Here is a 12117-nt window from a genome sequence, read left to right on the forward strand (position 1 = left end):
GAAGCAGCATTTAGCTATTATGCTGCGCACAAAAGGAATAAGTTGCCAAATGAAGTGACATCAGCCCAAAGTGTGAATGTTTTTAAGCCCAGGTTAAAATGCTTTTTAGAGCATTTTCACTTTTAAATGACATTTCTTGCACTGTACACAATTTTAATTGTACTTTTATTTTTTTCCTCTCGTTTTAAATGTTTATAAGCTGTCTCCCCCCCCCCCCCCCCCCTTTGTTTTCAAATGCTTTTAATCATGTAAAGCACATCGAGTTATCTTGTGTGTGAAATGTGCTATATGAATAAAATTGCTTTGCTTTAGTTTGAAGACCACCTTGTTCACACATGACATTTCAGGTCTGCCCATAAATCTTCAATTGGATTGAGATCAGGGCTTTGTGATGGCCACTCCAAAAAATTGACTTCGTTATATTAACTCGACTGGTTACAAAAAAAGTATGCTTCGAGTCATTGACCATTTGGAAGATCCATTTGCGCCTGAGATTTGAACTTCTTGGCTGATATCTTGAAATGTTGCATCAGAAATTCCACATTATGTTCTAACCTCTTTATTCCATCTATTTTGTGAAGTGCACCAAGTCCCTCCTGCAGCACCCACATTACCCTTTTAGGCTGTGGGTGCGGGCCAGGCCACCAGGCGATTGCCTTCGAGCCCCCCCTCCAGGCCTGGCTCCAGCCGGCGGCCCCGGTGAGCCGCGTGCGGGCAAGGGAAACCTCAATCCATTAATATTTTTCATTATAGAGGTTTGTCGTCACCATAAGGGGTCTTTGAGCCGTCCTTTGCCTGGTCCCTCACCTAGGACCTGTTTGCCATGGGTGACCCCCTACCAGGGGTGTGAAGACCCAGACAACTTAGCTCCTAAGATCACTGGGATTCACAAAACCCTCCACCACGATAAGGTGACGGCTTCCAGGACTAGTAGTAAAGTCCCCCTGCATTCTTCCCCAAATTCCCCTGTAGGTTTAATTAAATTTTACCGAAAATTCCACTTTCTGTTGTGTTCTGTGTGTGTTTGAGTGAAACAGTTGACCGCTGAAATCGAGAACTATTATTTCTATTAATATAGAAAGCCTTCTAGATGAGAGAGATTGATAGAGGTTTTTCGTCACTTTTCCTAAAATTTACAAATATAAAAAGAGACGTGGTAGCCTATGAGACAAATATATTTTTGATTACAACCTTCTAAAGATCGGTGGATTTCTCCAGAAGTAGATGCATGTGTTTACTTTCAGACTTTTTATTTTTCCAAATGAATTACGCTTTTATCCAAACCAATATACGGTACAGTTGAAAGTTTCACATTTTATCCAAACTTAACACACAAGTCTGATTGGTCATGGTGACATTGTTGACATACAGTACTCATCACAGACTAGTAACTTTCATGAGCCATGAGGAATTAGTGTGCTTCCTAGTTCCAAATCTGTTGCCAAAGGTAAATGGCTTAACGAACAATTGTTACTGTACCAAAAATAGTATGTTCCACACTGCAAAGACAGAGAGAGACTGCGCTCTACACACAATAGATATAACCATCATCATATGTCCGCCACGTCAATGCCCCACATTCAACATGGCTGCCAAGTAGGCAAGGAAGACACATCTTTGGGAAATAGATCTTGTCATATTTTATCTCTGTGACCCGGAAATACATCAGTCCCATTCTCTGCCTGCTTTGCACCACAGCACGAGTAAACAACAGTGGCCATTGGTGGAACTAACAGACTTTGTCAAGGGCATTTTAAGTGACAAATGGAAAAATTGTTTTGATCTATTGTTCAGTCCCGATGGTCCATTTGATCAGATATCAAACTTGGGTTACTCTCTGCTGTAACGCAGTTCCAGCCAGACATATGTGACAAGTGTACCATATCACCAAATCACTTATTTCAGTGATTTGCAAATTCATGACACGATACCTTAGCAATTAGCATCATGCTTTTCCATCTTTTCCTCCCCACTCCTCACCCTCCCTTCGTGATAATGTAAACGATAGGTGTAAGAAGCATGGTAAGAAGTGTAGTTTATTTCTTATCATGGAGCGGATGATGAGTCACTTATAATGTGTTGACACCGGAGGAAAAGAGAACTTTCGTCTCTGCGGCTTGGCAGCCGGGGGTCGAGATAATAATTATAGCAATCGGTGTTACGGCCGTACAGAGTCATTCAGTGATTTCCGTAACCAAATACGGACGTTCCGTAACATTTGGCAGCTCTGTTTGCATTGTCGACCTCTCAAATGTTTTCTGTTTTTTGTGTTTTGCTAAAGTGAGCATGGATTCGAAAAAGTAATCCAATCTATGTGTCACTTTATCAAAAGGAGGGGTGGTAAGTTAAATGTTTTTTTTTTTTAATTTATCCTCTGCAGCACAAAGTGTTTCTATTTGTGCTCTGGCGTACAAAGTGGATTTTTTGTGTGCTGAGAAGCATAAGTCGCATCTCACATTGCATTATTATGTTGACACATAATTGATTACCAAAACATTTTGTCTAACACATAATTGATCACGACAAATCTGAATTCATAGATTCACTGAGCCAAATAAACAGGCTGCAAACACAGTACCAAAAGTAGCGTAACATGGTGAACCAGAATGATTGTTTCACAAACATTTCATTTCTATAAATTTGGACTCTTTATGGAACATTCATTTATTTGGGTTGACATATGAAGCGATATACTGTAGACTAAATTGTGCACATTAGACCATGGTGTGTTTTGGTGGTTTTCCACATGCGGACACATAAAATGGCTAATAAGAATACAAATTCCAAAACTTGTAAACAATACCCGACTGTTTATGGTTAAAAAGGGACACGGGCCTGATTGAAATTCTTTGCTGATACTGGCATACAGTCCGCAAAGATACATTTTAAATGTGGTCTGAAATTTTTTTATTATCTAAGCCATGATATGTTACGAACATTGATGACTAAAGTAGTCAAACTAAATTTCAAACCCCAAAACATTAAGACCAAAACCATTTTTTTTATAATAAATAAATACATTTTTGGGCCTGACAAATTATTGCAGATCCTGGATCAGTAATTATCTACAACTGACCGTCTCAATAGCATCTTTGATTTATGATACTCCAATGTCAGCTTTGGACGTAATCTCTTGGACAGATGGGAAAGAGTTTTGGTTTGTGCTGGATTCAGCCTTGAACTGCCAAGACAACTAAAAAACGAGACGGGGTACACCCTGAACTGGTCGCCAGCCAATCGCAGGGCGCATATAAACAAACAACCATTTGCACTCACATTCACACCTACGGGCAATTTAGAGTCTTCAATTCTGCGGGGTTTCCTGAGTAAGTCAGACCCATATGGAGATCAGGCATTTTTGATCCCTGTAATTACAAGGGACAGAAAGTTTGTCAAAGAAATATGGCACAAAAAAGTAGAACTACAAACATAGTGAGGATGAAATGTGAATCTATCAAACCATTGTCTCCAGCTATCTCTGCGAGACTAACTCTGTTCATTATCAGGTCACTGGGTAATAAATCAATGTTGATTAATGACATCATTACAACCCATGATCTGGACTTTTTGTTACTAAATGAAACATGGTTAACAGAAAGTAGCTGTGATACCATTTTAAATGAGGCAACACCAGCAAATTTTTATTTTATGAACAAGTGTCGAAGAGAGAAAAAAAGTGATGGCAATGCTGTTATTTAGAAGTCATTATATATACGCTAAGACAAGAGCACTTCCCTCTTGCGATCAACTTCTTAAACACCTAACCTACAATTCCATTACAACATGCTGGCAATTTTTTGACTTGAGTTCGTATGTATGACTCGTGCACTCACTGTAGTTGTCTCACCACGCTGCACAATTTGCATATACTGGCCACTCATGCCAGTGTAGCATCTGCCCCATTTGCACACTGATTGAGGAGTATCTGCAACATTTGCACAACTGACATTGTCCCAGATGATCGCACTACTCGTCACTTTAAACCGCATACACTCCTTGAAGTCTCGGCGCCCTTTGCACAATGGTCATTGCACCGGACTATTGCAATATTAGTCATTCGAACTGCTCTGAGTGCTAGAGGACTCTGCATCTTTTTGCACAATTGTCAAAAAAAATAAAAAAGTCCCGGCATTACCAGGTAACGAGCAACCCTTTATTGCTCAGTGACTGTTTTTTGTCAATGTGTTTATGTCTCCCAAGTGTTTTCTGTCAATTGACTGTCTGTTGTCGTACTAGAGCGGCTCCAACCACCGGAGACAAATTCCTTGTGTGTTTTTTGGACATACTTGGCAAATAAAGATGATTCTGATTATTTCAGTGTAAAGAAACTATACTGGGTGATTTTAGCCCTTTTGAATATCTCTGTTTTTTAGTTAAAGGTGACCCAAGGGTTAGTATTTATTTATTTATTATCTGAGATCGACAGACTCAGCATTTAGCATTTAGCTAATATGCTGCACACAAATGGAATAAGTTACCAACAGAAGTGACGTCAGCCCCAAGCGTGTATGTTTTTAAGTCCAGGTAAAAAAAAAACTTATTTTTTTTCCCATGCTTTTTCGAGCATTTTCACTTTTAAATTATATTTCTTGCACTGTACGGTGTTTTGTATTTTTCTTTTTCTCTTTGTTTTAAATGTTTAGAAGCTGCTCTTTTCTTTTGTTTTTAAATGGTTTTAATCATGTAAAGCACATTGATTTCATATCCCTCCATTTTCCTCTGCTTATCCGAGGTTGGGTCGCGGGGGCAGCAGCCTCAGCAGGGAAGCCCAGACTTCCCTCTCCACAGCCACTTCCCTCCAGCTCTTCCGAGGGGATCCCGAGGCGTTCCCAGGCAATGTTTTGACCTCCCAAATTTTGCATGCACTCAGTCCTACTCCCTCCCACCTTTGGAAAGATAAGTGTGCGCGCGGCTGGACTGGGAAAGTACCGACAACTAGGTTTCTCTCGACCCATAATGTGGCACGCTCTGAAAATCACTATTTGTTATGCCTCTGACTTTAGCGGCTTCACCTTGGCCATTTCCCAACTTTTCATCACCGTTTCCTCCTTAACCTTAACTTCTTTTATTAATTCTCGCCCCCATACCACCAAACACCTAACTCCTCTTATGTCCCGCTCTCACCGAATGTCCCCTGCTATCCAGTTAGTCCAACACTTCCACACGAGAAGTCACTTTTTCACCCAGGGCCGTGAAGGTTTGGATTTTCTCCCTGAATAAAAAACATGTAAAACTGCATTTTGTGTTTATTTGTGTTGTCTTTGACTATCGTCGCTCGTCTTTGGTCTATCCTATCCGCGAGTGTTGCAGAGATCATTGTCCACGCAATTGTTACGTCTTGGGTCGACTACTGTAACGTGCTGCTTTCTGCTCTTCCCATGTCTAGTATTAAAAGCCTACAATTAGCACTGTTGCTGCAGCAAGACTTTTGACGAGGTCGAGAAAGTTTGATCATATTACCCCCATTCTACCCAACTTGCATTGGCTCCCGGTCACCCTTGAGATGTGATTTTAAGATCCTATTACTTATTCATAAAATATTACACGGGTTGGCACCCTCTTATCTCGCTGACTTAGTTGAACCTAATGTTCCGTCACGAAACCTACGCTGGCATCAAACACGTCGGTGTGTGACTATTTTTTCATTTATTTATCATAATTATAATCTCTCGGGTTAAATTCCCACTTTACATTTCCACTCCACTGTGTATTTTTTTTTTTGCTTACCACACACAGCACCAGCTCACACACACACGCAGACATGCAAGGGGACGTTTCAGAGTGAAGGAATATGTAAAACAGTGCTTCGCCTGTCCAGCCGCAGTTGGTTATTTTTCCTAAATTAACTTTTTAAAAACTCACCATGTATTTTCTCCACTGGCCCACCATCTGCTCTTCAATGTAATCAGCGCCATCCCCAACATCACGATCCTCCGCTAGTTCCTGGTTCAGCACCTGGAGTCGTAATCTGAGGCATCCTATACCCTCCTCCAGTCGCTGACATCTTGCCATGTACTCGCTGTGTGCGTACAGGGTGGCGTGTAGGCCCTCCTCAACCTCACACAGGCCTTGCCTTAGTCTCTGCCAACCAAGTCTGAGCTCTTCAGCCTCGTCTACTACCACCTCTGCTCCAGCAGGAGAGGTCTTCGCTCTGACAGCTTCAGCTACACCCTCTATATATTGCAAAGTTTTTTCCTCACTGGCGACAATGTCATCAAGGGTCTGAAAAAGAGACAGGTAAATAAGATTTTGTTTACTTGGACAAAAAGGCACATTCATTAAAATACAATTAAGTTGTCAAAATTGTACCCCAGAGATAGGGGACTCGACTTGATTTGACCCAAGTCAAACTCGAGTCACCAGTTTTAGGACTTGCAATTTGATGGACAAAAACTTAAAAGATACTGACTTGACTTTGAATAGGTATTTATGAAACTCGACTTTGAACTACACAACTTGACAAGTCACCCACTTTGCCTTTTGTTTTTGAAAGAAAAGTTGTTTCGTGCGCCCCACTACCCTATGAGTCCAGATGCCACCTCATGAAGCGAGTATCATGGAGGGATCTCCAAAGGTGGTTACAGTTGAAGGGATTATGTTGATAAATTACAGAAAATGAAAATGGCAACATGCAAGGTTTGCAACTCAAATATAATAAGACTTCTTTGACTTCTAACTTCATCCATCACCGTGAAACCCACAGACACAGGTAAGCTATGTTAACTTCACAGTTTAGTTTATTAGATAGCTGGTCAAACATTAACTATGCTTCATTTTAGTTTTGTGTTTAACTGAGAAGACAAAGTAATAGACAATACAGTATGTAGACTGGTATAGGCCCATTAAAAAAAAAAAAAAAAAAAACTACGATTGTGAATGTGTTAGTATAGAAATGTATTCCTAGACAGCGCCTTAAGTGGGTTGATTATTTCTTGGGTACGTCAGCAGGTATGTCTGTTATCTCATGGAAGTAAATGGACTGAGATTCAAGTGTCAGGTGTGTTATGTGACAGAAGAGTCTCTGTTAGAATGGAGGGCAACGTTTATCAGACAGCGGTAAGGCTTAGAGGCAACAGGAATCAGAGATGGAGGGGGCGGAAATCAAGATGTTGAGGCTCTCTCTCAGAGTGACCAGGTTGGATAGGATTAGAAATTAGCTCACCAGAGGAACACCAAGGTCAAATGCTTTGAAGACCAAGTTACAAAGAGCTGACTTAGATGGTTCGGAAAGAATGATGAAGATGGAGGGCATGAAGATGCCAGGGAAGACCTGAGAGAAGGTTGATCGATTTTGTGAGGAAAGTCAATGAGGGTAGTTGGCATTAGAGAGGAGGATGCAGAGGACAGATTTACATGGAAAAGGATGATGGGAGAAGCCGAAGGGGGAAAAAAAGAACACTCTAAATTGCCCGTAGGTGTGAACGTGAGCGCGAATGGTTGTTTATATGTGCCCTCCGATTGGCTGGCGACCACTTCAGGGTGTACCCCGCGTCTTGGCCGAAGACAGCTGGGCTAGGCTCCAGCATCCCTTGTGAGGATAAGCGGTCCTGAAAATGGATGGATTATTGTCCCCACCAATGAGTTTAAGTTGGCTTGTGTGCTTATTTTATGCATGTAGTCCGCAGAATTCCATTTTGAAGGTGGGCCTCCCGGCGTGACTTTATATCATGGAAGCGACAATCGTTTTCATAGTGCTTCTACACTCTGCTATCTGCTGCAGGGAGTGCTCCACACTGAGTGTACCCTCAATTATTTTAAAATATATATATATATATATATATATATATATATTTCCCCCCAAAAGGTTTTGGGGGAATTATAAACATGTTTCCTCTACTCTCCCTTATCAGTTTTAAGTTGTAATAGCACCATTCACCACTAGATGGCAGACATCACTTAGTAGTGCTTCTACTGGGTCTTCTCCATCAGGAATATCATCAAGAATGGGATATATGTTCAACCAATTTAAAGGCAAGCCTATGTACCTAGTTTGTTTAGAGACGTCAGCCATGATTGTTTGTGGCGCTGAAGAGTCATACAAGACAAACGGAGGTTCTTTTGCCTCCGGTAAGGAGGCTTTGTCATGTAATTACAAGGAACAGCACACTAGCATCTTATATATTTGGTATGACGCCATGTAACACTTCACTTAGCATACAATGGAACCGACCGGGATGTTATTACATCGCATACATCGCACAGTCTGGGTTTCATGCAAACAAAGTGCAGCATAAATGTAAGCCGACAGTTAATTAAAATACACAAACATCCTCATTGTGCTAAAAATTCTGCATTGAATAGAGTTAATACGAGAAGTATACTGCAGCTGCCAAGCGCTCAAATCAAATGTACACGAACTATTGACAGGTCATTTAAAGTACATGAGGAGTTACTAAAATTTGTGTCCTCCAAAAACATGGACGCCATTATTAGTGTTACGAACTCGTATGGTGGCTTGGACAAGTAGCAGGAGAGGGCTGCAACAGGCCTCCTTCAAGAAAGCAGAGTGAACTGCCATATACTGCAAAGTGAGTAGGCCTAATATTTTCGGGATTTTGAATGACATGCAAGACAAACCGTTGATTTTTGTGAAATAATGCACAAAATGAGTTCTTGCACTTAATGTAGGTTTGCTGTTCAGCGGTTTTATGGCATCTTTGAATGCAAATTTTTAGAGCACTAGGGGGGAGGGGAATCACAGTATATGATTATTTTATTGCTCCCCGGCTCGGCGCTTGTACGTTGGGGTTCACCCCGGTGGACGAGAGAGTAGCCTCCCTCCTCCTTTGGGTGGGGGGACAGATCCTGACTGTTGTTTGTGCCCATACACCAAACAGCAGTTCAGAGTACCAACCCTTTTTGGAGTCCTTGGAGGGGGTGCTGGAGAGCGCTCCCGCTGGGGACTCTGTCGTTCTGCTGGGGGACTTCAATGCTCACGTGGGCAATGACAGTGAGGAGTTCAAGTATCTTGGGGTCTCGTTCACGAGTGAGGGAAGAATGGACTCCCTTAGAGATAGGGTGAGAAGCTCGGTCATCCGGGAGGATCTCAGAGTAGAGCCGCTGCTCCTCCACATTGTGAGCAGACAGATGAGGTGGCTGTATTTTTTAAGTTACTTAAATTTTAAGTTTAAAATGGCATTTTTGTCATGGTTAGGAAGTGCACTGTCTCATGTGGCCCCCTGGTAGCCCTTAAGAATTATTGTGGCCCCCTACATCATTGAAGTTGCACATACAGTATGAAAATTGAAGGACCGTGAACAGTGGAGCGAGAAATAGTTTCAGTGCTTTCAGCTTTGTCACGATTTTGAAGCCTCATTTTATATATTTGGCAATTGTTTTTAATTCTTCAAATTTGGCAAAAAAAAAAAAAAGGTTTTTTCTTTACAGAGTCTTGAATGACAAAGTTGCAATAACTCTCTGTACGTTTGTGTTTATGTCTTAATTTTATTATTATTATTGTTTTGTTTTTTTCTTGCTGTCGTCCGAGAGGGAGTGCAACTCCTGGAGATAAATTCTGTGTTTAAAGGCTTTCATTATCCTGGCGCGGGCGGCGACCACGCTGAGGTCACCGAGGCTGCCCCGCGCGTAGCTTGCCTTTATACTCGAGTGCAACCCACGTGCGCAGTTTTGAAAATGTACTGCAGTTCTCCTCCAAGTCTGGGGTATTGCTACGGCTGGTATTGGTTAGGACGCCACAGGGTGGAGTTTCCTCTGCATTTTTTGGGCAATTTCCGGTAGCCGTTTTTACTTTCCTTTCCGTAACAAGGAACAAAGCAACTGCAATAGCGACCGTCGAACAGTGTCTGCTTGAACAAATGGGCCTAGATGACCATATGATACGTTTAATTATGCTGCAAAATCGATCAGGAAGGTGGCAGCGTAGGTGGTATGTGGAACCGAGAGGAACGGTGAGTACGTCATTACAGCATGTGACTAAAACGGACCAATCACGAGAGATGATCTCCGCGTCATTGTACACGCGGAAACAATTTTTGACAAGCGCCCGTCAAGTGACGCGTAGGGGCCACGCGGCCCAATGAGTCGGTCACATGATGCAACGCGGGCGTTGTCGGCGCTGCGAGCGCGGGAGTATAAAGAGGCCTTTACAGTCCTGCTCACAGTTATTGGCACCCCTTCATTTTTGCATAACCTGTATAATATCTTCAGAAATAAATGGAAACGGAGGTCTAAAATAATATACCAAAAATGTTTTTTTTTTTAAACTTCGATATTGTCATTTCAAAGGACAAAAAACTGAAAACAGCATGTGCAGCAATATTGCCACCCCTCCGTAATCCTTGGTTGCATACCCTTTGGCAGCGATGACTGCCTCCACGATTTTCTTGTATGCTTTTAGCACTTCTCGGGTGGTATTTTCTCCCACTCTTCCTTTGCAGTTTGTTCAAGCACTAACATTTTCAGGGTTATTTTCTCCAATGGCAGATTTCAGCTCCTCCCCAAAGACTTTGAACCGGATTCAGATCAGGACTCATTGCTGGCCATATTAAAACAGTCTTTTTTTTTTTTTTTTTTTTCCCCCCCCTTTCCTTCCAGCACCATTCCTGTGTGCTTTTGGATGTGTGCTTTGGATTTCTCTCTCGTTGGGGGACCCATGTTCTTTGCCTCAAACCAAGTTTTCTTACACTGGGTAAGACATTTCACTCTAAAATGTCTGATAATTTTCTGATTTCATGATGCCTGTGATACAGTCAAGGCCAGATGCACAAAGCAGCCCCACAGCATTATTGATTATTGATTGACTGTTGACAGGGTTTTCTTTTCCTTATTGCGGCGTAAACATACTGTTATTGTGCATTGACAAAACGCTCTATTTTTGTTTCATCTGTCCATAAAATGCTGTTTATCATTTGCTCTTTTGTATCACACACACAAGTTCCCTATAGAAAAATGTTTCACTTAATTCATTTTCTTCAGGAGATATTCCACATTCAGGACTTATACTTCCTGGGTGCCAATAATGGTGAGCAGGACTCTATAATACTGAATATATGACTAAAGATGGTTTTGATCAGACGAAACCAAGCTGTACAGGGAACAGAGCAATAGCCATCTTTCAAGGTGGTGTCGCAGGGACCCAGAATGCTATTGTCTCTGATACGCCAACCATTATATAGTTTACTGATGTACCAACATGTTACAGTATATTCAATTGTACAATTAAACTTAGGTGGTATGAATAACCTTAATTTAAGTCAGCTTTTTAATTTGTTAATGTTTCCTGCACTTAAATCTTGATATTTAAGACAAGGCGTAACCAGCTGAGCACATTTTCAAACCCCATATGGGCATTGTACCTTTGCCATAGCTGCAAATGCATACAGTATCAGTCTTACCTGTAAGGCTCGGAGTTTGTTCTCTGTTGTATCCTCCTTCTCCATAAGATCTGTCAGCTCCTTGGTTTTTGACAGCAGCCATGACTGAAACCTCTGAACACTACTTTGGTATGTCTGGTGCTCCTCAGCTATCTCCTGAAGCAGTGACAGACGCTCCTAAAATAGTGACAGCCACACATTCACTCACTTAGGGTGATATTTACGACATCACGCTCATCTGTGCTACTGACTCAAGTACTTGAATATAAATGTATATCCTTACTCTAGAACAGGGGTACTCAAATACAAATCCTGAAGAGCTGAAAATACATTTTTCCATGAGTTAAAAGTCAATTTATTGAGGTCAGGCCACATATGCGTATACTATAATATTCAAAATAGGGCTGGGCAAAGTGGCCAAAAACAAAAATCACAATCATTTTTTTTTATATCACCCGAACTCTGTTATTGTCACTTTTTTTTTTAAATTATAATTTTAAAAAAAACATTGACTGTGAGTCCAGAGATGTACATGTCATGGAAACAATGACGTGATTTATCTTTGCGCATCAGATCACTTTACACTTGAGAGAATATGAGTACATGTTATTGATACAATGAGCCCCAGCCCTGCAACAATGAGTCCATGCAACTTATCATCACGGAATACAGAAACAGTAATCCTCCGTTACATCGCAGTTCTTGCTTCACGGTCCCGCTATATTGCAGATTTTTATTACAGTTGTTACTCTTTAAACTTTTATACTGTTTGTACAATATTTTT

The 12117-nt window shown here is 41.3% G+C and overlaps 1 protein-coding gene across 3 annotated transcripts in view; it reads right to left on the bottom strand.

Moving 5' to 3' along the window:
* syne3 (spectrin repeat containing, nuclear envelope family member 3) overlaps positions 1–12117 on the bottom strand; it is a 101888-nt gene that overhangs the window by 56870 nt on the left and 32901 nt on the right. For all 3 annotated transcript variants that reach the window (XM_061696045.1, XM_061696043.1, XM_061696046.1), the window contains exons 5-6: positions 11355–11510; positions 5863–6222 (exon numbers count right to left, since the gene is read on the bottom strand). In XM_061696045.1, the coding sequence (XP_061552029.1) occupies positions 5863–6222; positions 11355–11510 (516 nt within the window). The remainder of the gene's footprint in view (positions 1–5862; positions 6223–11354; positions 11511–12117) is intronic.

The sequence above is a fragment of the Phycodurus eques genome, chromosome 14 (genome assembly GCF_024500275.1).
Source record: "Phycodurus eques isolate BA_2022a chromosome 14, UOR_Pequ_1.1, whole genome shotgun sequence".
Lineage (NCBI taxonomy): Eukaryota > Metazoa > Chordata > Actinopteri > Syngnathiformes > Syngnathidae > Phycodurus > Phycodurus eques.